This window comes from Oncorhynchus nerka, linkage group LG18, assembly GCF_034236695.1.
Source record: "Oncorhynchus nerka isolate Pitt River linkage group LG18, Oner_Uvic_2.0, whole genome shotgun sequence".
Lineage (NCBI taxonomy): Eukaryota > Metazoa > Chordata > Actinopteri > Salmoniformes > Salmonidae > Oncorhynchus > Oncorhynchus nerka.
The window spans coordinates 4,683,141-4,709,133 of record NC_088413.1 but is presented as its reverse complement, the minus strand read 5'-3'; the positions used below and the strand labels follow the sequence as shown (position 1 = coordinate 4,709,133).

The 25,993-nt window shown below is 45.3% G+C and overlaps 1 protein-coding gene across 1 annotated transcript in view; it reads right to left on the bottom strand.

Annotated features, from left to right (window-relative positions):
- LOC135561721 (glutamate receptor 2-like) overlaps window positions 1-21,614 on the bottom strand; it is a 103,931-nt gene extending 82,317 nt beyond the window's left edge. Inside the window, exons 1-2 of the mRNA XM_065003457.1 lie at window positions 21,277-21,614; window positions 12,271-12,411 (exon numbers count right to left, since the gene is read on the bottom strand). Of these exons, the coding sequence (XP_064859529.1) occupies window positions 12,271-12,411; window positions 21,277-21,406 (271 nt within the window). The 5' untranslated portion in view covers window positions 21,407-21,614. The remainder of the gene's footprint in view (window positions 1-12,270; window positions 12,412-21,276) is intronic.
- Between the last annotated feature and the right edge of the window lie 4,379 nt (window positions 21,615-25,993).

The following is a 25,993-nucleotide window of genomic DNA, read 5'->3' as shown; positions in this document are numbered from 1 at the left end:
CAGTGTTCCTAACCCTTCCTGTGTTACCAGTTAACAGTGTTCCTAACCCTTCCTGTGTTACCAGTTAACAGTGTTCCTAACCCTAACCCTTCCTGTGTTACCAGTTACCAGTTAACCCTTCCTGTGTTCCAGTTAACCCTAACCCTTCCTGTGTTACCAGTTAACAGTGTTCCTAACCCTAACCCTTCCTGTGTTACCAGTTAACAGTGTTCCTAACCCTAACCCTTCCTGTGTTACCAGTTAACAGTGTTCCTAACCCTAACCCTTCCTGTGTTACCAGTTAACAGTGTTCCTAACCCTAACCCTTCCTGTGTTACCAGTTAACAGTGTTCCTAACCCTAACCCTTCCTGTGTTACCAGTTAACAGTGTTCCTAACCCCTAACCCTTCCTGTGTTACCAGTTAACAGTGTTCCTAACCCTTTCCTGTGTTACCAGTTAACAGTGTTCCTAACCCTGTGTAACCCTTCCTGTGTTACCAGTTAACAGTGTTCCTAACCCTTCCTGTGTTACCAGTTAACAGTGTTCCTAACCCTTCCTGTGTTACCAGTTAACAGTGTTCCTAACCCCCTTCCTGTGTTACCAGTTAACAGTGTTCCTAACCCTTTCCTGTGTTACCAGTTAACAGTGTTCCTAACCCTAACCCTTCCTGTGTTACCAGTTAACAGTGTTCCTAACCCTAACCCTTCCTGTGTTACCAGTTAACAGTGTTCCTAACCCTAACCCTTCCTGTGTTACCAGTTAACAGTGTTCCTAACCCTAACCCTTCCTGTGTTACCAGTTAACAGTGTTCCTAACCCTAACCCTTCCTGTGTTACCAGTTAACAGTGTTCCTAACCCTAACCCTTCCTGTGTTACCAGTTAACAGTGTTCCTAACCCTAACCCTTCCTGTGTTACCAGTTAACAGTGTTCCTAACCCTAACCCTTCCTGTGTTACCAGTTAACAGTGTTCCTAACCCTAACCCTTCCTGTGTTACCAGTTAACAGTGTTCCTAACCCTAACCCTTTCTGTGTTACCAGTTAACAGTGTTCCTAACCCTTCCTGTGTTACCAGTTAACAGTGTTCCTAACCCTTCCTGTGTTACCAGTTAACAGTGTTCCTAACCCTTCCTGTGTTACCAGTTAACAGTGTTCCTAACCCTTCCTGTGTTACCAGTTAACAGTGTTCCTAACCCTTCCTGTGTTACCAGTTAACAGTGTTCCTAACCCTTCCTGTGTTACCAGTTAACAGTGTTCCTAACCCTAACCCTTCCTGTGTTACCAGTTAACAGTGTTCCTAACCCTAACCCTTCCTGTGTTACCAGTTAACAGTGTTCCTAACCCTAACCCTTCCTGTGTTACCAGTTAACAGTGTTCCTAACCCTAACCCTTCCTGTGTTACCAGTTAACAGTGTTCCTAACCCTAACCCTTCCTGTGTTACCAGTTAACAGTGTTCCTAACCCTAACCCTTCCTGTGTTACCAGTTAACAGTGTTCCTAACCCTTCCTGTGTTACCAGTTAACAGTGTTCCTAACCCTTCCTGTGTTACCAGTTAACAGTGTTCCTAACCCTAACCCTTCCTGTGTTACCAGTTAACAGTGTTCCTAACCCTTCCTGTGTTACCAGTTAACAGTGTTCCTAACCTTCCCTTCCTGTGTTACCAGTGTTCTAACCCTTCCTGTGTTACCAGTTAACAGTGTTCCTAACCCTAACCCTTCCTGTGTTACCAGTTAACAGTGTTCCTAACCCTTCCTGTGTTACCAGTTAACAGTGTTCCTAACCCTAACCCTTCCTGTGTTACCAGTTAACAGTGTTCCTAACCCTAACCCTTCCTGTGTTACCAGTTAACAGTGTTCCTAACCCTTCCTGTGTTACCAGTTAACAGTGTTCCCCTAACCCTTCCTGTGTTACCAGTTAACAGTGTTCCTAACCCTTCCTGTGTTACCAGTTAACAGTGTTCCTAACCCTTTCCTGTGTTACCAGTTAACAGTGTTCCTAACCCTTCCTGTGTTACCAGTTAACAACCCTTCCTGTGTTCCTAACCCTAACCCTTCCTGTGTTACCAGTTAACAGTGTTCCTAACCCTAACCCTTCCTGTGTTACCAGTTAACAGTGTTCCTAACCCTAACCCTTCCTGTGTTACCAGTTAACAGTGTTCCCCTAACCCTTCCTGTGTTACCAGTTAACAGTGTTCCTAACCCTAACCCTTCCTGTGTTACCAGTTAACAGTGTTCCTAACCCTAACCCTTCCTGTGTTACCAGTTAACAGTGTTCCTAACCCTAACCCTTCCTGTGTTACCAGTTAACAGTGTTCCTAACCCTAACCCTTCCTGTGTTACCAGTTAACAGTGTTCCTAACCCTAACCCTTCCTGTGTTACCAGTTAACAGTGTTCCTAACCCTTCCTGTGTTACCAGTTAACAGTGTTCCTAACCCTAACCCTTCCTGTGTTACCAGTTAACAGTGTTCCTAACCCTTCCTGTGTTACCAGTTAACAGTGTTCCTAACCCTAACCCTTCCTGTGTTACCAGTTAACAGTGTTCCTAACCCTAACCCTTCCTGTGTTACCAGTTAACAGTGTTCCTAACCCTTCCTGTGTTACCAGTTAACAGTGTTCCTAACCCTAACCCTTCCTGTGTTACCAGTTAACAGTGTTCCTAACCCTAACCCTTCCTGTGTTACCAGTTAACAGTGTTCCTAACCCTAACCCTTCCTGTGTTACCAGTTAACAGTGTTCCTAACCCTAACCCTTCCTGTGTTACCAGTTAACAGTGTTCCTAACCCTTCCTGTGTTACCAGTTAACAGTGTTCCTAACCCTTCCTGTGTTACCAGTTAACAGTGTTCCTAACCCTTCCTGCTTTGTCAGGAGACACACACCGTTTTACGACATTGAGCAGAGAGAGAGAGGGGGGTGTGTGGGGGGGTTGGCTGGAGAGAGGCAGGCAGAGAGGCAGGCAGAGAGAGAGAGAGACGACATGGTTGCATTACTGAGGGAATATACACGCTACTGTGTGTGTGTGGGGGGGGATGGCTGTGTGTGTCTCGCTGTGTCCCAGTTTTAACTAAGGCTCCTTGGCCGAGAGAGGCAGGCAGAGAGAGGCAGGCAGAGAGAGGCAGGCAGAGAGAGGCAGGCAGAGAGAGGCAGGCATTGGCTGAAAACAGGGCTCTGCTTTAGTTGGTGTGTGTGTATATGAGGGGGGCTCAGTCAGCCGTTCTAACCGCTGTTCCATCGGCCTTCTCCTTTTCTCCATTACAACACTATAGTAGAGCATCAGTCAGACATGGCCTGGTCTCCATTACAACACTGTAGTAGAGCATGGCCTGGTCTCCATTACAACACTGTAGTAGAGCATCAGTCAGACATGACCTGGTCTCCATTACAACACTGTAGTAGAGCATGGCCTGGTCTCCATTACAACACTGTAGTAGAGCATGGCCTGGTCTCCATTACAACACTGTAGTAGAGCATCAGTCAGACATGGCCTGGTCTCCATTACAACACTGTAGTAGAGCATGGCCTGGTCTCCATTACAACACTGTAGTAGAGCATGGCCTGGTCTCCATTACAACACTGTAGTAGAGCATCAGTCAGACATGGCCTGGTCTCCATTACAACACTGTAGTAGAGCATGGCCTGGTCTCCATTACAACACTATAGTAGAGCATCAGTCAGACATGACCTGGTCTCCATTACAACACTGTAGTAGAGCATGGCCTGGTCTCCATTACAACACTGTAGTAGAGCATGGCCTGGTCTCCATTACAACACTGTAGTAGAGCATCAGTCAGACATGGCCTGGTCTCCATTACAACACTATAGTAGAGCATCAGTCAGACATGGCCTGGTCTCCATTACAACACTGTAGTAGAGCATGGCCTGGTCTCCATTACAACACTGTAGTAGAGCATGGCCTGGTCTCCATTACAACACTGTAGTAGAGCATGGCCTGGTCTCCATTACAACACTGTAGTAGAGCATGGCCTGGTCTCCATTACAACACTGTAGTAGAGCATGGCCTGGTCTCCATTATAACACTGTAGTAGAGCATGGCCTGGTCTCCATTACAACACTGTAGTAGAGCATCAGTCAGACATGGCCTGGTCTCCATTACAACACTATAGTAGAGCATGGCCTGGTCTCCATTACAACACTGTAGTAGAGCATGGCCTGGTCTCCATTATAACACTGTAGTAGAGCATGGCCTGGTCTCCATTACAACACTGTAGTAGAGCATGGCCTGGTCTCCATTACAACACTGTAGTAGAGCATCAGTCAGACATGACCTGGTCTCCATTACAACACTATAGTAGAGCATCAGTCAGACATGACCTGGTCTCCATTACAACACTATAGTAGAGCATCAGTCAGACATGGCCTGGTCTCCATTACAACACTGTAGTAGAGCATGGCCTGGTCTCCATTACAACACTGTAGTAGAGCATCAGTCAGACATGGCCTGGTCTCCATTACAACACTATAGTAGAGCATCAGTCAGACATGACCTGGTCTCCATTACAACACTGTAGTAGAGCATGGCCTGGTCTCCATTACAACACTGTAGTAGAGCATCAGTCAGACATGGCCTGGTCTCCATTACAACACTATAGTAGAGCATGACCTGGTCTCCATTACAACACTGTAGTAGAGCATGACCTGGTCTCCATTACAACACTATAGTAGAGCATGACTGGTCTCCATTACAACACTGTAGTAGAGCATCAGTCAGACATGGCCTGGTCTCCATTACAACACTGTAGTAGAGCATGGCCTGGTCTCCATTACAACACTGTAGTAGAGCATGGCCTGGTCTCCATTACAACACTGTAGTAGAGCATCAGTCAGACATGACCTGGTCTCCATTACAACACTGTAGTAGAGCATGGCCTGGTCTCCATTACAACACTGTAGTAGAGCATGGCCTGGTCTCCATTACAACACTGTAGTAGAGCATGGCCTGGTCTCCATTACAACACTGTAGTAGAGCATGGCCTGGTCTCCATTACAACACTGTAGTAGAGCATCAGTCAGACATGGCCTGGTCTCCATTACAACACTATAGTAGAGCATCAGTCAGACATGACCTGGTCTCCATTACAACACTGTAGTAGAGCATGGCCTGGTCTCCATTACAACACTGTAGTAGAGCATGGCCTGGTCTCCATTACAACACTATAGTAGAGCATCAGTCAGACATGGCCTGGTCTCCATTACAACACTGTAGTAGAGCATGGCCTGGTCTCCATTACAACACTGTAGTAGAGCATGGCCTGGTCTCCATTACAACACTGTAGTAGAGCATGGCCTGGTCTCCATTATAACACTGTAGTAGAGCATGGCCTGGTCTCCATTACAACACTGTAGTAGAGCATGGCCTGGTCTCCATTACAACACTGTAGTAGAGCATCAGTCAGACATGACCTGGTCTCCATTACAACACTATAGTAGAGCATCAGTCAGACATGACCTGGTCTCCATTACAACACTATAGTAGAGCATCAGTCAGACATGGCCTGGTCTCCATTACAACACTGTAGTAGAGCATGGCCTGGTCTCCATTACAACACTGTAGTAGAGCATCAGTCAGACATGGCCTGGTCTCCATTACAACACTATAGTAGAGCATCAGTCAGACATGACCTGGTCTCCATTACAACACTGTAGTAGAGCATGGCCTGGTCTCCATTACAACACTGTAGTAGAGCATCAGTCAGACATGGCCTGGTCTCCATTACAACACTATAGTAGAGCATGACCTGGTCTCCATTACAACACTGTAGTAGAGCATGACCTGGTCTCCATTACAACACTATAGTAGAGCATGACCTGGTCTCCATTACAACACTGTAGTAGAGCATCAGTCAGACATGGCCTGGTCTCCATTACAACACTGTAGTAGAGCATGGCCTGGTCTCCATTACAACACTGTAGTAGAGCATGGCCTGGTCTCCATTACAACACTGTAGTAGAGCATCAGTCAGACATGACCTGGTCTCCATTACAACACTGTAGTAGAGCATGGCCTGGTCTCCATTACAACACTGTAGTAGAGCATGGCCTGGTCTCCATTACAACACTGTAGTAGAGCATGGCCTGGTCTCCATTACAACACTGTAGTAGAGCATGGCCTGGTCTCCATTACAACACTGTAGTAGAGCATCAGTCAGACATGGCCTGGTCTCCATTACAACACTATAGTAGAGCATCAGTCAGACATGACCTGGTCTCCATTACAACACTGTAGTAGAGCATGGCCTGGTCTCCATTACAACACTGTAGTAGAGCATGGCCTGGTCTCCATTACAACACTATAGTAGAGCATCAGTCAGACATGGCCTGGTCTCCATTACAACACTGTAGTAGAGCATGGCCTGGTCTCCATTACAACACTGTAGTAGAGCATCAGTCAGACATGGCCTGGTCTCCATTACAACACTGTAGTAGAGCATCAGTCAGAGTAGGCAAGTTGGGAACAAGTTCTCATTTACAATTGCGACCTGGCCAAGATAAAGCAAAGCAGTTCGACAGATACAACGACACAGAGTTACACATGGAGTAAAACAAACATACAGTCAATAATACAGTATAAACAAGTCTATATATGATGTGAGCAAATGAGGTGAGAAGGGAGGTAAAGGCAAAAAAGGCCATGGTGGCAAAGTAAATACAATATAGCAAGGAAAACACTGGGATGGTAGATTTGCAGTGGAAGAATGAGCAAAGTAGAAATAAAAAGAATGGGGTGCAAAGGAGCAAAATAAATAAATTAATTAAATACAGTTGGGAAAGAGGTAGTTGTTTGGGCTAAATTATAGGTGGGCTATGTACAGGTGCAGTAATCTGTGAGCTGCTCTGACAGCTGGTGCTTAAAGCTAGTGAGGGAGATAAGTGTTTCCAGTTTCAGAGATTTTTGTAGTTCATTCCAGTCATTGGCAGCAGAGAACTGGAAGGAGAGGCGGCCAAAGAAAGAATTGGTTTTGGGGGTGACTAGAGAGATATACCTGCTGGAGCGTGTGCTACAGGTGGGAGATGCTATGGTGACCAGCGAGCTGAGATAAGGGGGGACTTTACCTAGCAGGGTCTTGTCGATGACATGGAGCCAGTGGGTTTGGCGACGAGTATGAAGCGAGGGCCAGCCAACGAGAGCGTACAGGTCGCAATGGTGGGTAGTATATGGGGCTTTGGTGACAAAACGGATTGCACTGTGATAGACTGCATCCAATTTATTGAGTAGGGTATTGGAGGCTATTTTGTAAATGACATCGCCAAAGTCGAGGATTGGTAGGATGGTCAGTTTTACAAGGGTATGTTTGGCAGCATGAGTGAAGGATGCTTTGTTGCGAAATAGGAAGACAATTCTAGATTGGCCTGGTCTCCAGGGCCCTCGGAGTGTGGTGTCAGGAAAATAACCTCACACTCAACGTCAACAAAACTAAGGAGATGATTGTGGACTTCAGGAAACAGCAGAGGGAACACCCCCCTATCCACATCGATGGATCAGTAGTGGAGAGGGTAGCAAGTTTTAAGTTCCTCGGCATACACATCACAGACAAACTGAATTGGTCCACTCACACTGACAGCGTCGTGAAGAAGGCGCAGCAGCGCCTCTTCAACCTCAGGAGGCTGAAGAAATTCGGCTTGTCACCAAAAGCACTCACAAACTTCTACAGATGCACAATTGAGAGCATCCTGGCGGGCTGTATCACCGCCTGGTACGGCAACTGCTCCGCCCTCAACCGTAAGGCTCTCCAGAGGGTAGTGAGGTCTGCACAACGCATCACCGGGGGCAAACTACCTGCCCTCCAGGACACCTACACCACCCGATGTTACAGGAAGGCCATAAAGATCATCAAGGACATCAACCACCCGAACCACTGCCTGTTCACCCCGCTATCATCCAGAAGGCGAGGTCAGTACAGGTGCATCAAAGCTGGGACCGAGAGACTGAAAAACAGCTTCTATCTCAAGGCCATCAGACTGTTAAACAGCAATCACTAACATTGAGTGGCTGCTGCCAACACACTGTCATTGACACTGACCCAACTCCAGCCACTTTAATAATGGGAATTGATGGGAAATGATGTAAATATATCACTAGCCACTTTAAACAATGCTACCTTATATAATGTTACTTACCCTACATTATTCATCTCATATGCATATGTATATACTGTACTCTAGATCATCGACTGCATTCTTATGTCACTAGCCACTTTAACTATGCCACTTTGTTTACTTTGTCTACATACTCATCTCATATGTATATACTGTACTCGATACCATCTACTGTATGCTGCTCTGTACCATCACTCATTCATATATCCTTATGTACATATTCCTTATCCCCTTACACTGTGTATAAGACAGTAGTTTTGGAATTGTTAGTTAGATTACTTGTTGGTTATCACTGCATTGTCGGAACTAGAAGCACAAGCATTTCGCTACACTCGCATTAACATCTGCTAACCATGTGTATGTGACAAATAAAATTTGATTTGATTTGATTTGATTTGATTTAACTTTGGATTGGAGATATTTGATATGGGTCTGGAAGGAGAGTTTACAGTCTAACCAGACACCTAAGTATTTGTAGTTGTCCACGTATTCTAAGGCAGAGCCGTCCAGAGTAGTGATGTTGGACAGGCGGGTAGGTGCAGGTAGCGATCGGTTGAAGAGCATGCATTTAGTTTTACTTGTATTTAAGAGCAATTGGAGGCCACGGAAGGAGAGTTGTATGGCATTGAAGCTTGCCTGGAGGGTTGTTAACACAGTGTCCAAAGAAGGGCCAGAAGTATACAGAATGGTGTCGTCTGCGTAGAGGTGGATCAGAGACTCACCAGCAGCAAGAGCGGCCTCATTGATGTATACAGAGAAGAGAGTCGGTCCAAGAATTGAACCCTGTGGCACCCCCATAGAGACTGCCAGAGGTCCGGACAGCAGACCCTCCGATTTGACACACTGAACTCTATCAGAGAAGTAGTTGGTGAACCAGGCGAGGCAATCATTTGAGAAACCGAGGCTGTCGAGTCTGCCGATGAGGATGTGGTGATTGACAGAGTCGAAAGCCTTGGCCAGATCAATGAATACGGCTGCACAGTAATGTTTCTTATCGATGGCGGTTAAGATATCGTTTAGGACCTTGAGCGTGGCTGAGGTGCACCCATGACCAGCTCTGAAACCTGATTGCATAGCAGAGAAGGTATGGTGAGATTCGAAATGGTCGGTAATCTGTTTGTTGACTTGTCTTTCGAAGACCTTAGAAAGGCATGGTAGGATAGATATAGGTCTGTAGCAGTTTGGGTCAAGAGTGTCCCCCCCTTTGAAGAGGGGGATGACCGCAGCTGCTTTCCAATCTTTTGGAATCTCAGACGACACGAAAGAGAGGTTGAACAGGCTAGTAATAGGGGTGGCAACAATTTCGGCAGATAACTTTAGAGAGAAAGGGTCCAGATTGTCTAGCCCGGCTGATTTGTAGGGGTCCAGATTTTGCAGCTCTTTCAGAACATCAGCTGATTTGGGAGAAGGAGAAATGGGGAAGGCTTGGGCGAGTTGCTGTTGGGGGTGCAGTGCTGTTGACCGGGGTAGGAGTAGCCAGGTGGAAAGCATGACCAGCCGTAGAAAAATGCTTATTGAAATTCTCAATTATGGTGGATTTATCAGTGTTGACAGTGTTTCCTATCTTCAGTGCAGTGGGCAGCTGGGAGGAGGTGTTCTTATTCTCCATGGACTTTACAGTGTCCCAGATGAATGTACTTTGGTGTGAAAAGTGCAAATCAATCGCAGAACAACAGGAAAGGACTCTGTGAAGATGCTGGAGGAAAAAGGTACAAAAGTATCTATATACACAGTAAAACAAGTCCTATATCGATATAACCTGAAAGTCCGCTCATCAAGCAAGAAGCCACTGCTCCAAAACCGCCATAAAAAAATCCAGACTATGGTTTGCAACTGCACATGGGGGCAAAGATCGTACTTTTTGGAGAAATGTCCTCTGGTCTGATAAAATACAAATTTAACTGTTTGGCCTTAATGACCATCGTTATGTTTGGAGGAAAAGGGGGAAAGGGGGGCTTGCAAGCCGAAGAACACCATCCCAACCGTGAAGCACGGGGGTGGTAGCGTCATGTTGTGGCGGTGCTTTGCTGCAGGAGGGACTGGTACACTTCACAAAATAGATGGCTTCATGAGGATGGAAAATTATGTGGATATATTGAAGCAACATCTCAAGACATCAGTCAGGAATTTAAAGCTTGGTCGCAAATGGTTCTTCCAAATGGACAATGACCCCAAGCATACTTTCAAAGCAAAATGGCTTAAGGACAACAAAGTCAAGGAATTGGGGTGGCCATCAGAAAGCCCTGATCTCAACCCTACAGAAAATTTGTGGGCAGAACTGAAAAAGCGTGTGCGGGCAAGGAGGCCTACAAACCTGACTCGGTTACACCAGCTCTGTCAGGAGGAATGGGCCGAAATTCCCACTTATTGTGGGAAGCTTGTGGAAGGATACCCAAACGTTTGACCCTAATTGAGGGTATGTAAACTTCTGACCCACTGGGAATGTGATGAAAGAAATAAAAGCTGAAATTAATCATTCTCTCTACTATTATTCTGACATTTCACATTCTTAAAATAAAGTGGTGATCCTAACTGACCTAAGACAGGGATTTTACTAGGATTAAATATCAGGAATTGTGAAAAACTGAGTTTAAATGTATTTGGCAAAGGTGTGTGTGTCACACCCTGACCTAACCAAAATAATAAAGAAAACAAAGGCCAGGGCGTGACAGTAAACTTCCGACTTCAACTGTATATACTACAAAATATATCTAGCTCTCCTCTGTCTCTGTCTCTGTAGCTTCTCCTTAATTTAGGAAGAAATGAATGTGTAAAAACCTGTTCAACTATTGTCTTTCTCTCTCTTTGCTAGAGAGATGCTTTCAGTACTAGATTCATACTCTGATCCTTTGATTGGGTGGACAACATGTCAGTTCATGCTGCAAGAGCTCTGATAGGTTGGAGGACGTCCTCTGGAAGTTGTCATAATTACTGTGTAAGTCTATGGAAGTGAGTGAAAACCATGAGCCTCTTAGGTTTTGTATTGAATTCAATGTACCCAGAGGAGGACAGACACTAGCTGTCCTCCGGCTACACCATGGTGCTACCCTACAGAGTACTGGTGAGGCTACTGTAGACCTTCATTGCAAAACAACAGTGTGTTCTAATCAATTATTTGGTGATGTGAATATATTCAGTATAGTTTTATCTAAAAAATATAACTTTTTTAATGTTTCACTATTTTTATTTTTATGAAATTCACTGAGTAGGATGGTCCTTCCCTTCCTCCTCTGAGGAGCCTCCACTGATGGACATCCATCCACCAACTCAGTCCACAAAACCCCAGCCTACTTGATGGCAATAGCGCTCACTTTTCCCCCTAGTGACAGGTTTTGAAAGCAATGCCCCATGTCCTCGGGACATGGCTAGACGTCCAATTTCTTGGTCAATCTTGAACGACCTGGCTGGTTCTCTGTAAGGTGAGAGCAGCGGGTGAAGTAAGAGAGAACTTAGAGGAGAGGCTGGACCTGCTCTCTCTTCTGACCAACCGTCCTACAAACAGGCAGCGGACTGCCCCAAGCATCATGCAGGATACCCTCATCTCTCCACCCCTTCACTCCCCTGCCCGTGTGTGTGTGTTACTCACAGCAGTTGGTGACAGCGAAGCTGTTGGCAACCACCAGGTTGTCTATGTGAGGAGAGGCTGGACCTGCTCTCTCTTCTGACCAACCGTCCTACAAACAGGCAGCGGACTGCCCCAAGCATCATGCAGGGTACCCTCATCTCTCCACCCCTTCACTCCCCTGCCCGTGTGTGTGTGTTACTCACAGCAGTTGGTGACAGCGAAGCTTTTGGCAACCTCCAGGTTGTCTATGTGAGGAGAGGCTGGACCTGCTCTCTCTTCTGACCAACCGTCCTACAAACAGGCAGCGGACTGCCCCAAGCATCATGCAGGGTACCCTCATCTCTCCACCCCTTCACTCCCCTGCCCGTGTGTGTCTGTGTGTGTCTGTGTGTGTGTGTTACTCACAGCAGTTGGTGACAGCGAAGCTGTTGGCAACCTCCAGGTTGTCTATGTGAGGAGAGGCTGGACCTGCTCTCTCTTCTGACCAACCGTCCTACAAACAGGCAGCGGACTGCCCCAAGCATCATGCAGGGTACCCTCATCTCTCCACCCCTTCACTCCCCTGCCTGTGTGTGTCTGTGTGTGTCTGTGTGTGTCTGTGTGTGTTACTCACAGCAGTTGGTGACAGCGAAGCTGTTGGCAACCTCCAGGTTGTCTATGTGAGGAGTGAGGCGGAAGTCCTGGGTTCCATACTGGACCATTCCAATCCGGAACGCACTATACTCCTGGTCAGCACCGCGTGGGAACAGCCCTCCTACACACACACACACACACACACACACACACACACACACACACACACACACACACACACACACACACACACAGAGAACCCCCCCACACACACAAGGAGAATGTTTAGCTGGATATCTAGCTGGTCTGGCAGTTCTCTGGGAGAATGTTTAGCTGGATATCTAGCCGGTCTGGCAGTACTCTGGGAGAATGTTTAGCTGGATATCTAGCCGGTCTGGCAGTACTCTGGGAGAATGTTTAGCTGGATATCTAGCCGGTCTGGCAGTACTCTGGGAGAATGTTTAGCTGGATATCTAGCTAGTCTGGCAGTTCTCTGGGAGAATGTTTAGCTGAATATCTAGCTGGTCTGGCAGTTCTCTGGGAGAATGTTTAGCTGGTTATCTAGCTAGTCTGGCAGTTCTCTGGGAGAATGTTTAGCTAGATATCTAGCCGGTCTGGCAGTACTCTGGGAGAATGTTTAGCTGGATATCTAGCTAGTCTGGCAGTACTCTGGGAGAATGTTTAGCTGGATATCTAGCCGGTCTGGCAGTTCTCTGGGAGAATGTTTAGCTGGATATCTAGCTAGTCTGGCAGTACTCTGGGAGAATGTTTAGCTGGATATCTAGCCGGTCTGGCAGTACTCTGGGAGAATGTTTAGCTGGATATCTAGGCAGTCTGGCAGTACAGTCTGATTCTGTCTGTATGAAACAGAGGGAATGTCTAGAAACACTCTGATTCTGTCTGTATTAAACAGAGGGAATGTTTAGAAACACTCTGATTCTGTCTGTATTAAACAGAGAGAATGTTTAGAACCACTCTGATTCTGTCTGTATTAAACAGAGAGAATGTTTAGAACCACTCTGATTCTGTCTGTATTAAACAGAGGGAATGTTTAGAAACACTCTGATTCTGTTTGTATTAAACAGAGGGAATGTTTAGAACCACTCTGATTCTGTCTGTATTAAACAGAGAGAATGTTTAGAACCACTCTGATTCTGTCTGTATTAAACAGAGAATGTTTAGAACCACTCTGATTCTGTCTGTATTAAACAGAGAGAATGTCTAGAAACACTCTGATTCTGTCTGTATTAAACAGAGGGAATGTCTAGAAACACTCTGATTCTGTCTGTATTAAACAGAGAGAATGTTTAGAACCACTCTGATTATGTCTGTATTAAACAGAGAGAATGTTTAGAAACACTCTGATTCTGTCTGTATTAAACAGAGGGAATGTTTAGAACCACTCTGATTCTGTCTGTATTAAACAGAGAGAATGTTTAGAACCACTCTGATTCTGTCTGTATTAAACAGAGAGAATGTCTAGAAACACTCTGATTCTGTCTGTATTAAACAGAGGGAATGTCTAGAAACACTCTGATTCTGTCTGTATTAAACAGAGGGAATGTTTAGAAACACTCTGATTCTGTCTGTATTAAACAGAGAGAATGTTTAGAAACACTCTGATTCTGTCTGTATTAAACAGAGGGAATGTTTAGAACCACTCTGATTCTGTCTGTATTAAACAGAGGGAATGTTTAGAAACACTCTGATTCTGTTTGTATTAAACAGAGAGAATGTTTAGAACCACTCTGATTCTGTCTGTATTAAACAGAGGGAATGTTTAGAACCACTCTGATTCTGTCTGTATTAAACAGAGAGAATGTTTGAAACATCTGTAAAACAGCTACATATTTCCATGACCAGCCATATTGAACTGAAACAGCCATATTGAACTGAAACAGCCCTATTGAACTGAAACAGCCCTATTGAACTGAAACAGCCATATTGAACTGAAACAGCCATATTGAACTGAAACAGCCCTATTGACCTGAAACAGCCATATTATACTGAAACTGCCATATTGAACTGAAACAGCCCTATTGAACTGAAACAGCCATATTGAACTGAAACAGCCATATTGAACTGAAACAGCCCTATTGAACTGAAACAGCCAGCCATATTGAACTGGAACAGCCATATTGAACTGAAACAGCCACATTGAACTGAAACAGCCATATTGAACTGAAACAGCCATATTGAACTGAAACAGCCATATTGAACTGAAACAGCCCTATTGAACTGAAACAGCCCTATTGAACTGAAACAACCATATTGAACTGAAACAGCCATATTGAACTGAAACAGCCCTATTGAACTGAAACAGCCATATTGAACTGAAACAACCACATTGAACTGAAACAGCCATATTGAACTGAAACAGACATATTGAACTGAAACATCCATATTGAACTGAAACAGCCATATTGAACTGAAACAGCCATATTGAACTGAAACAACCATATTGAACTGAAACAGCCATATTGAACTGAAACAGCCCTATTGACCTGAAACAGCCATATTATACTGAAACTGCCATCCATATCTAACTGAAACAGCCATATTGAACTGAAACTGCCATTCATATTGAACTGAAACAGACTTCCATATCTAACTCAAACAGCCATATTGAACTGAAACAGCCATATTGAACTGAAACAGCCATATTGAACTTAAACTGCCATTCATATTGAACTGAAACAGACTTCCATATCTATCTCAAACAGCTATATTGAACTGAAACAGCCTTTCATATCTAACTGAAACAGCCATATTGAACCAAAACAGCCATCATATATATAACTCAAACAGCCATATTGAACTGAAACAGCCATCCCATATATAACTCAAACAGCCACATTGAACTGAAACAGCCTTCCATATCTAACTCAAACAGCCATATTGAACTGAAACTGCCATTCATATCTAAATCAAACAGCCATATTGAACAGAAACTGCCATTGATATTAAACTGAAACAGCTTTCCATACCTAACTGAAACAGCCATATTGAACTGAAACAGCCTTCCATACCTAACTGAAACAGCCATATTGAACTGAAACAGCCATATTGAACTGAAACAGCCATATTGAACTGAAACAGCCATATTGAACTGAAACAGCCTTCCATACCTAACTGAAACAGCCATATTGAACTGAAACAGCCATATTGAACTGAAACAGCCATATTGAACTGAAACAGCCTTCCATACCTAACTGAAACAGCCATATTGAACTGAAACAGCCATATTGAACTGAAACAGCCATATTGAACTGAAACAGCCATATTGAACTGAAACAGCCTTCCATACCTAACTCAAACAGCCATATTGAACTGAAACAGCCTTCCATATTGACGTCACACCACCTTCGCTTTGGCTCCCCCTCCTGTCCAGTTCAGGTGTTCGGCGTCACCTGCCTTCTAGCTGCTGCTGAACCTGCTGATGGAAAACGCCCTTCATCAACCCCGGACTTGTCTCGTCATCATTACACGCACCTGGTTCCAATCTTCACTTTATCACTGTATATATACTCCCTCTGTCATTTGTCTTTGTCGGTCATTGTCCATGTTGCTTGTTTTCCTGAGAGGATTCTATCCTACTATTCCTGAGTATTTTATTATTTATCACTTTGGGTTTCATCATGCCTCCTGCCTACTCCTCTCTAAACCAGTGACTGCCTCCTGCCTACTCCTCTCTACACGTGTGAATGCCTCCTGCCTACTCCTCTCTAAACCAGTGACTGCCTCCTGCCTACTCCTCTCTAAACCTGTGACTGCCTCCTGCCTACTCCTCTCTAAACCAGTGACTGCCTCCTGCCTACTCCTCTCTAAACCTGTGACTGCCTCCTGCCTACTCCTCTCTACACTTGTGACAGAATGACCGACCCAAGAGAACAGGAAGCAGCAGGACATCCCAACCTCTCCACTATAGGAGCTCCTACACCACGACTCATGCCTGGAGCACCTAGGGACTGCCATGGACGAGTTGCTCCAGACCGTACACCAGCTACAGGCTACACCACCACCTTCCCAGCTCTGCACGGTCGTTCCAGCCACCCCACCACCATCTACATCACCCAGTCTGATCAGCAACGTCCACCTGCCCCTCCCCGAGTGGTTTGACGGCACCCAAGCTCACTGTATGGGGTTTCTTCTGCTGTGTGACCTGGCATTGGTGATCTCGGTGCTGACAGTCCGGGCTCTGGAGTGGGTGCCCGTCATCGCCTATCCCGGGGGTTCGGGTCTTTTCCAGGAACCTCCAGCGAGACTGAGCCCATGGAGGTGGGCACGACGCACCTTGTCCCCAAGGAACGTCAACACCGCCGTCAACAGGGTCTCTGCTCATACTGCGACGAGTCGGACCACCCCTGGAATACCTGTTCCAGAAGGAGAAACAGGCGAGGAAGCGACAGGCCGAGGAGCACTCCGGCACCTTCCCAGGTAGGCATGGCCGTGCCTTGCTCCTCTCTGTCCACCCAGCCCGTCCTCCTTTCTGTCACCTTCCCGGACTAGTAGACTCAGGTTCTGCAGGTAATTTCCTAGACCGGCCAGTGGCCTTATCATTACCCATTCCTCTAGTCCCTTTACAACCCCCTATCCCAGTCCATGTCCTAGACAACTGTCCCCTAGGAACAGGACTGGTGTGCCAGACCACGATTCCCATTTCCATCACAGTTGCTCACAACCACCATGAAAGCATCACTTTCCTCATCTTAGACTCTCCTGCACACCCCGCAGTTTTAGGTTTCCCCTGGTTACAGTTGCATAACCCCAGAATATCGTGGACAGAAAGGTTGTTGGGTTGGTTGCAGGAGTGTCAAGGGAGGTGTCTCTCTGTGTCTATCTGTGCCACCTCTGTGGAAAGTCCGGACCTGGCCACCCACGTCCCTATCCCGGAGGAGTACCGGGACCTACAGGTGGCTTTTTCGAAGACTCATGCCACATTCCTGCCCCCTCATTGCCCATCGGACTGCACTATCGACCTACTGCCTGGTTCCACTGGATCAACGCCTAAACTCCATCCATGCGCCTTCTACTCACGGAAGCTGTCTCCTGCGGGGGCGGAATTACGATGTGGGGGATCGTGAGTTGCTGGCCGTCGAGACATGGCGGCACTGGCTGGAGGGTGCACAACACCCATTCATTGTCTGGATGGACCACGGGAACCTAGAGTATATTCAAGCAGCGAAGAGGCTGAACCCACGTCAGGCCAGGAGGGCCCTATTACTCGCCAGGTTTGACTTTACCCTCTCCTACAGGCCGGGATCTAAGAATGTCAAGGTTGATGCGTTGTCCTGGGAACAGAACATGGAAGGGAGAACACCCACGTGGGCGGGGCCCGGCTCCGTCCGCAGCCTGTTGGTCTCACGGCGTCATGTCTCTCCAGTACCTGGTCGACTGAGAGGGGTACGGTCCCGAAGAGTGGTGCTGGGTTCCGGACATCCTGGACCGTTCTCCCATTCGGGAGGCGGCGTCCCGACCGACCTGCACGTGTCTCTGGGGTCGTCCCCAATGTCAGCGGCGCCCTGCTGCTGGGGCAGCCCTCAGGATGGGGTACTGACACACCAGCCTTCGCTTGGCTCCCCCTCCTGTCCAGCTCAGGCGTTCGGCGTCGCCGGGCTGTATCACAACCGGCTGTGATTGGTAGCCCCATAGGCCGGTGCACAATTGGCCCAGTGTCGTCCCGGTTATGCCATCATTGTAAATAAGAATTTGTTCTTAACTGACTTGCCTAGTTAAATAAAGGTTCAATTAAACATTTAATGTAAAAAAGCTGCTGCCGAACCTGCTGCTGGCAAACGCCCTTCATCAACCCCGGGCTTGTCTCGTCATCATTACCCGCACCTGGTTCCAATCCCCACTATCACTGTATATATACTCCCTCTGTCATTTGTCTTTGTCGGTCATTGTCCATGTTGCTTGTTTTCCTGAGAGGAATCTCTCCTACTATTCCTGAGGACTTTATTATTTATCACTTTGGGTTTCATCCCACTTTTAGAAATGGTGCTTTAATAAATTCTGTAGTTCTAAACCTGCGACTGCCTCCTGCCTACACCTCTCCAAACTTGTGACAATTGAACTGAAACAGATATCCATATCTAACTGAAACAGCCATATTGAACTGAAACAGCCATATTGAACTGAAACAGCCATATTGAACTGAAACAGCCATGTTGAACTGAAACAGCTATCCACATTGAACTGAAACAGCTATCCATATTGAACTGAAACAGATATCCATATCTAACTGAAACAACCATATTGAACTGAAACAGCCATATTGAACTGAAACAGCTATCCACATTGAACTGAAACAGCTATCCACATTGAACTGAAACAGCCATATTGAACTGAAACAGCCATATTGAACTGAAATAGCCATATTGAACTGAAATAGCCATATTGAACTGAAACAGCTGTCCAGATTGAACTGAAACAGCCATATTGAACTGAAATAGCCATATTGAACTGAAACAGCTGTCCAGATTGAACTGAAACAGCCATATTGAACTGAAACTGCCATGCATAATGAACTGAAACTGCCATGCATAATGAACTGAAACTGCCATGCATAATGAACTGAAACTGCCATTCATAATGAACTGAAACTGCCATGCATAATGAACTGAAACAGCCATGCATAATGAACTGAAACTGCCATTCATAATGAACTGAAACTGCCATGCATAATGAACTGAAACTGCCATTCATAATGAACTGAAACTGCCATGCATAATGAACTGAAACTGCCATTCATAATGAACTGAAACTGCCATGCATAATGAACTGAAACTGCCATGCATAATGAACTGAAACTGCCATGCATAATGAACTGAAACTGCCATTCATAATGAACTGAAACTGCCATGCATAATGAACTGAAACTGCCATGCATAATGAACTGAAACTGCCATTCATAATGAACTGAAACTGCCATGCATAATGAACTGAAACTGCCATTCATAATGAACTGAAACTGCCATTCATAATGAACTGAAACTGCCATGCATAATGAACTGAAACTGCCATGCATAATGAACTGAAACTGCCATTCATAATGAACTGAAACGGCCATCCACATTTAACTGAACAGACACATTTAATTGAAATAGATATATTGAACTAAAACTGACATATTGAACTGAAACAGACCTATTTAACTATCAGTCTATGAGAAGTCACTGTGAGGTTGTCTGGAACAGGCCTTGAATCCCTGACTGCTGTTACTGTATAATGAACTAAACTCCATAATAATACTGAATAATGAACTAATCCAGGCCTGGTATAATGACCCAGTTCTGTAACTCCTAATCAATGAACCTGGTATGATACCCAGTTCTGTGAACTAATCCTAATCAAGGCCTGGTATGATACCCAGTTCTGTAATAATCCTAATCAAGGCCTGCATATGATACCCAGTTCTGTAATAATCCTAATCAAGGCCTGGTTCATGATACCCAGTTCTGTAATAATCCTAATTAAGGCCTGGTATGAACTACCCAGTTCTGTAATAATCCTAATAATACCAATAATAATCCTAATCAAGGCCTGGTATGATACCCAGTTCTGTAATAATCCTAATCAAGGCCTGGTATGATACCCAGTTCTGTAATAATCCTAATCAAGGCCTGGTATGATACCCAGTTCTGTAATAATCCTAATCAAGGCCTGGTATGATACCCAGTTCTGTAATAATCCTAATAATACCAATAATAATCCTAATCAAGGCCTGGTATGATACCCAGTTCTGTAATAATCCTAATCAAGGCCTGGTATGATACCCAGTTCTGTAATAATCCTAATCAAGGCCTGGTATGATACCCAGTTCTGTAATAATCCTAATCAAGGCCTGGTATGATACCCAGTTCTGTAATAATCCTAATAATACCAATAATCCTAATCAAGGCCTGGTATGATACCCAGTTCTGTAATAATCCTAATTAAGGCCTGGTATGATACCCAGTTCTGTAATAATCCTAATCAAGGCCTGGTATGATACCCAGTTCTGTAATAATCCTAATCCAGGCCTGGTATGATACCCAGTTCTGTAATAATCCTAATAATACCAATAAGAATCCTAATCCAGGCCTGGTATGATACCCAGTTCTGTAATAATCCTAATCCAGGCCTGGTATGATACCCAGTTCTGTAATAATCCTAATTAAGGCCTGGTATGATACCCAGTTCTGTAATAATCCTAATAATACCAATAATAATCCTAATCCAGGCCTGGTATGATACCCAGTTCTGTAATAATCCTAATTAAGGCCTGGTATGATACCCAGTTCTGTAATAATCCTAATAATACCAATAATAATCCTAATCCAGGCCTGGTATGATACCCAGTTCTGTAATAATCCTAATTAAGGCCTGGTATGATACCCAGTTCTGTAATAATCCTAATCAAGGCCTGGTATGATACCCAGTTCTGTAATAATCCTAATCAAGGCCTGGTATGATACCCAGTTCTGTAATAATCCTAATCAAGGCCTGGTATGATACCCAGTTCTGTAATAATCCTAATTAAGGCCTGGTATGATACCCAGTTCTGTAATAATCCTAATCAAGGCCTGGTATGATACCCAGTTCTGTCTGATAATGCAGCAGGATACAGACCTGATCATTAATAATAGCATATTTAAATCTGTTTTAAAGACCAGGCCTGGAACCCTTCTGCCTTCTCAATAGCTTATATATACCCCATCACTCACTCTCTCCTTAATTCCCCTTCACTCTCTCCTTAATTCCCCTTCTCTCTCTCCTTCCTCATTATCTCCCTCTTGCTCTCCTCTCTTTCCCTCTCCTTCTCCCCCTTGTCTCTCCCTCCTCTCCCTCTCTTCCTCCTCCCCCGTTTCTCCCTCCCGCCATCTCAGATGCAGTGTAATGCAGATGAAACCACTGCTCCAGTGTTAGGCAGGCTAATAACCACACTACGTGTCAGTACACGGAGACAACATAGACCACTGTCTAATGTAATATATATATATATATATTTATATGTTATATGAATAATTTATTTTCAATATGTAATATATATGAATGTACCTACCGATCTGAACACTGGGAGAACCGCAGAGCGCCTCGCGTCTCAAGCAGATGACAGTTAGGAGAAACACGAGCAGCAGATTCCTCATAGTTGTTAGTTCAGACATTTCATACCGAGAGGCGTCGACATACATCCACGGAATAACGGCCCAGTACACCGAATAACGGTCAGTTCCTCCAGACAGGCACACAGACGGCTAATCAGACGGTCAGCATGGCGGCCTGGTTACCGGACAGCAGAGGGAACCCACAGCAGGGGGTTGCGTGTCTAATGCACTGGTCTCAGGTCCTGTAGCGGTTCGGTCGTGGGAAGATCGCTCCAGCTCTGCGGATCTCTGTCTCTCTCTCTGTCTCTCTCTCTGTGTCTGTCTCTCTCTCTCTTTATGAGGCGCGCGAACACTGCTGGAGCCTTTTCATCGTCGATAGCGCGCGTACAGTTTCGGAATACCGATGAGAACGGAAAGAGCCGAGAGCAGCCGAGTCAGGTTGTTGGGGAAACAGTCCACATTACTGATGGGCATTCCGGCTCTTTTCAGTGAGCCGGATCGTTCTGCTCAGCTCTCTTTTGGCTCCCAAACGGCTCTTTAAAAAATATATGTTTTGTATTTTCTCAAGTCAAACACTTTGCGATAGTTTGACTATGATTGGTGTTAAAACAATTCTAATTAAATTATTAAATGAAATCATACTCTACCTTAACCACAATATATTTAAAAAATGCATTGGTTTGTAATGAAAAATAATGCTATTAAACATTTGCATTTAAACGTTTTAATGTATATAAACAAAGTGCATATAAATCTAACAATTCAAAACGAATACAATCAGCATAATAGAATATTGCAATAACAATGAGCAAAACTGCAGCGTCCCACTTAAAACATTAAACTGGTCCCTCTGTTCTCTCTGCTTTGTTTCCATGTTAAAACCAGCAGCGGTTTCTTCTCTCAGTAATTATTTATCCCGTTTTCGAGAAGACCCTCTCAGAGGGAACGGATGTGGCCACTATGCAGAGTCTCCCTGTCATGACTTTAGTAAGCCGTGGGTAGACAGAGGCCTTGTTCTTCCACCAGCTCAGAGGATCTGCTCCTCCAAATAGGAACGGACCTCCATTATGACATCTGCTGAGGGATTCCTTCGTGCTGTAACCCCAGTTGCTCTCATCAAACAGCTTCCAAACAGCAGACGTTTGTGGCACTACTGCTGGTGCTTCTGCTCCATCTGCTCCCTCTTCTTCCTGTTGCCCCGGTGCCTGAGCCAGCTGACTGCTGGGGCCGTCTCTCCCTCTTCTTCCTGTTGCCCCGGTGCCTGAGCCAGCTGACTGCTGGGGCCGTCCCTCCCTCTTCTTCCTGTTGCCCTGGTGCCTGAGCCAGCTGACTGCTGGGGCCGTCCCTCCCTCTTCTCCCTGGTGCCTGAGCCAGCTGACTGCTGGGGCCGTCCCTCCCTCTTCTTCCTGTTGCCCTGGTGCCTGAGCCAGCTGACTGCTGGGACCGTCCCTCCCTCTTCTTCCTGTTGCCCTGGTGCCCGAGCCAGCTGACTGCTGGGACCGTCCCTCCCTCTTCTTCCTGTTGCCCTGGTGCCTGAGCCAGCTGACTGCTGGGGCCGTCCCTCCCTCTTCTTCCTGTTGCCCTGGTGCCTGAGCCAGCTGACTGCTGGGGCCGTCCCTCCCTCTTCTTCCTGGTGCCTGAGCCAGCTGACTGCTGGGGCCGTCCCTCCCTCTTCTTCCTGTTGCCCTGGTGCCTGAGCCAGCTGACTGCTGGGGCCGTCCCTCCCTGCTGCTGAGGTTATTCTGTGAAGAGCCTCATCAATCGCTCTGACATCACTGAAAGCTAACTTCTTAAACCTTTTTCAAAGGTCTGACTCACATTGGCTGCAGATAGTGTGATCACACAGTCTTCGGGAACAGTTAGTGCTCTCATGTATGTTTCAGTGTTATTTGCCTCGAAGTGAGCATAGAAGTAGTTTAGCTCGTCTGGTAGGCTTGTGTCACTGGGCAGCTCTCAGCTGTGCTTCCCTTTGTAGTCTGTAATGGTTTGCAGGCCTTGTCACATCTGACATGCGTCAGAGCTGGTGTAGTACGATTCAATCTTAGTCCTGTATCAACGCTTCGTCTGTTTGATGGTTCATCGGAGGGTATAGCGGGATTTCTTATAAGCTTCCGGCTTAAAGTCTAGCCTTTAGCTCAGTGCGGATGCTGCCTGTAATCCATGGTTTCTGGTTGGGGTATGTACGTGTGGTCACTGTGGGGATGAAGTCATCAATGCACTTATTGATGAAACCAATGATTGATGTGGTAAACTCCTCAATGCCATCGGAGGAATCCCAGAACATATTCCAGTCTGTGCAACCTATCATACCCATCATACTAACAGTCCTGTAGCTTAGCATCTGCTTCCTCTGACCACTTTTTTATTGATCTAGTCATGGGTGCTTCCTGCTTTCATTTTTGCTTGTAAGCAGGAATCAGGAGGATAGAATTATGGTCAGATTTGCCAAATTGAGGGCTTTGTACCCGTCAGAGTTATTTCTTTTCTGGTTGCACATTTAACATTCTGATAAAAATGTGGTAAAACGGATTTAAGTTTCCCGGATTCTAGGAGCGCCGCCTCTGGGCGTTTTCTTGTTTGCTTACGGCGGAATACAACTCATTCAATGCTGTCTTAGTGCCTCTGACTGTGGTGGTATGTAAACAGCTACAAGGAATACAGCTCATTCAATAGCTGTCTTATAGTGCCTCTGACTGTGGTGGTATGTAGACAGCTACAAAGAATACAGATGAAAACTCTTTAGGTAGGTAGTGTGGTCTACAGCTTATCATGAGATACTCTACCTCAGGCGAGCAAAACCTTGAGACTTCCTCAGATATCGTGCACCAGCTGTTGTTTACAGAAATACATAGACTGACGCCATTTGTCTTACCAGACGCCGCTGTTCTATCTTGCCGGTACATCGTATAACTAGCCAGCTATATGTTGATATTGTCCTCGTTCAGTAGTTTAATAGTTTGGTAGTTTAATCTTCTGCGTAACTCTGCGATTTTATTCTCCTTTAGATTGCACGTTTGCTAGCAGAATGGAGGGAATTGGGGGTTTATTTCATCTCCTACGAATTCTCAGAAGGCTTCAGCCCCTCTTTCTCCGCCTCCTCTTCACGCAGATCGCAGGAAAACAGTATATGTTCCAGAGGAAGCAGTATATCCTTCGCGTTGGGCTCGTCAGTGTCATGAAAGGAAAAAAGCATTCTGCTAGTCCGTGGTGAGTAATCGCAGTCCTGATGTCTAGAAGTTATTTTCAGTCATAAGAGACGGTAGCGGCAACATTATGTACAAAATAAGTTAGAAACAGCGCAAATAAACGAACAAAAAAACACAATCGGCTGGGGGCAAGTAAAATGTCTGTCTTCTTCTCCGGCACCATCTCCGGCACCATCTCCGGCACCGAGGCACTTCTCCCCCGATTACTCAGTTTGGCCGGGGCGGCCAGCTCTAGGAATAGTCTTGGTGGTTCCAATCTTCGTCCATTCAAGAATGATGGAGGCCATTGTGCTGCAGAAATGTATTGGTACCCTTTCCCAGATCTGTGCCTAGACACATTTCTGTCTCTGAGCTCTACGGACAATTCCTTCCATCTCATGGCTTGGTTTTTGCTTTTGAGGTGCACTGTCAACTGTGCACTTTGGGACCTTATATAGACAGTTGTGTCCATTCCCAAATCATGTCCAATCAATTGAATTTACCACAGGTGGACTCCAATCAAGTTGTAGAAACATCTCAAGGATGATCAATGGAAACAGAATCAACCTGAGCTCAATTTTGAGTCTAATAGCAAAAGGTCTGAATACTTACTTACGTGTAAATTTGCTAAACTAAAAACGTGTTTTCGCTTTGTCATTATGGGCTATTGTGATGTCATTATGGGCTATTGTGATGTCATTATGGGCTATTGTGATGTCATTATGGGCTATTGTGATGTCATTATGGGCTATTGTCTGTAGTATGATGAGGGGGGGAAAACGATTTAATCCATTTTAGAATAATGTAACGTAGGTAGGCAGACAGTATCTAGCTACAGCCATTTCTATCAGGCATGTTTATGCAAATATTCTACAGTAAAACCAGTTCATCAATTACAGTAAATTGTTGTATTATTGTTTCTCCTCAGTGTTAACTTGTAAACCTAGCTAGCTTGCGAGCTCGTTAGCTCGCTAGCTCGTTAGCCAATAATTGTTATTTACATCTGTTTGGAATCCTCTCCTGCATCGTACCTATCATACCTATCATACCTATCATACCTATCATACCTATCATACCTATCATACCTATCATACCCATCATACCTATCATACCTATCATACCTATCATACCTATCATACCCATCATACCTATCATACCTATCATACCTATCATACCTATCATACCTATCATACCTATCATACCTATCATACCCATCATACCTATCATACCCATCATACCTATCATACCCATCATACCTATCATACCCATCATACCTATCATACCCATCATACCTATCATACCCATCATACCTATCATACCTATCATACCTATCATACCTATCATACCCATCATACCTATCATACCCATCATACCTATCATACCCATCATACCCATCATACCTATCATACCTATCATACCCATCATACCTATCATACCTATCATACCTATCATACCTACCATACCCATCATACCTATCATACCTATCATA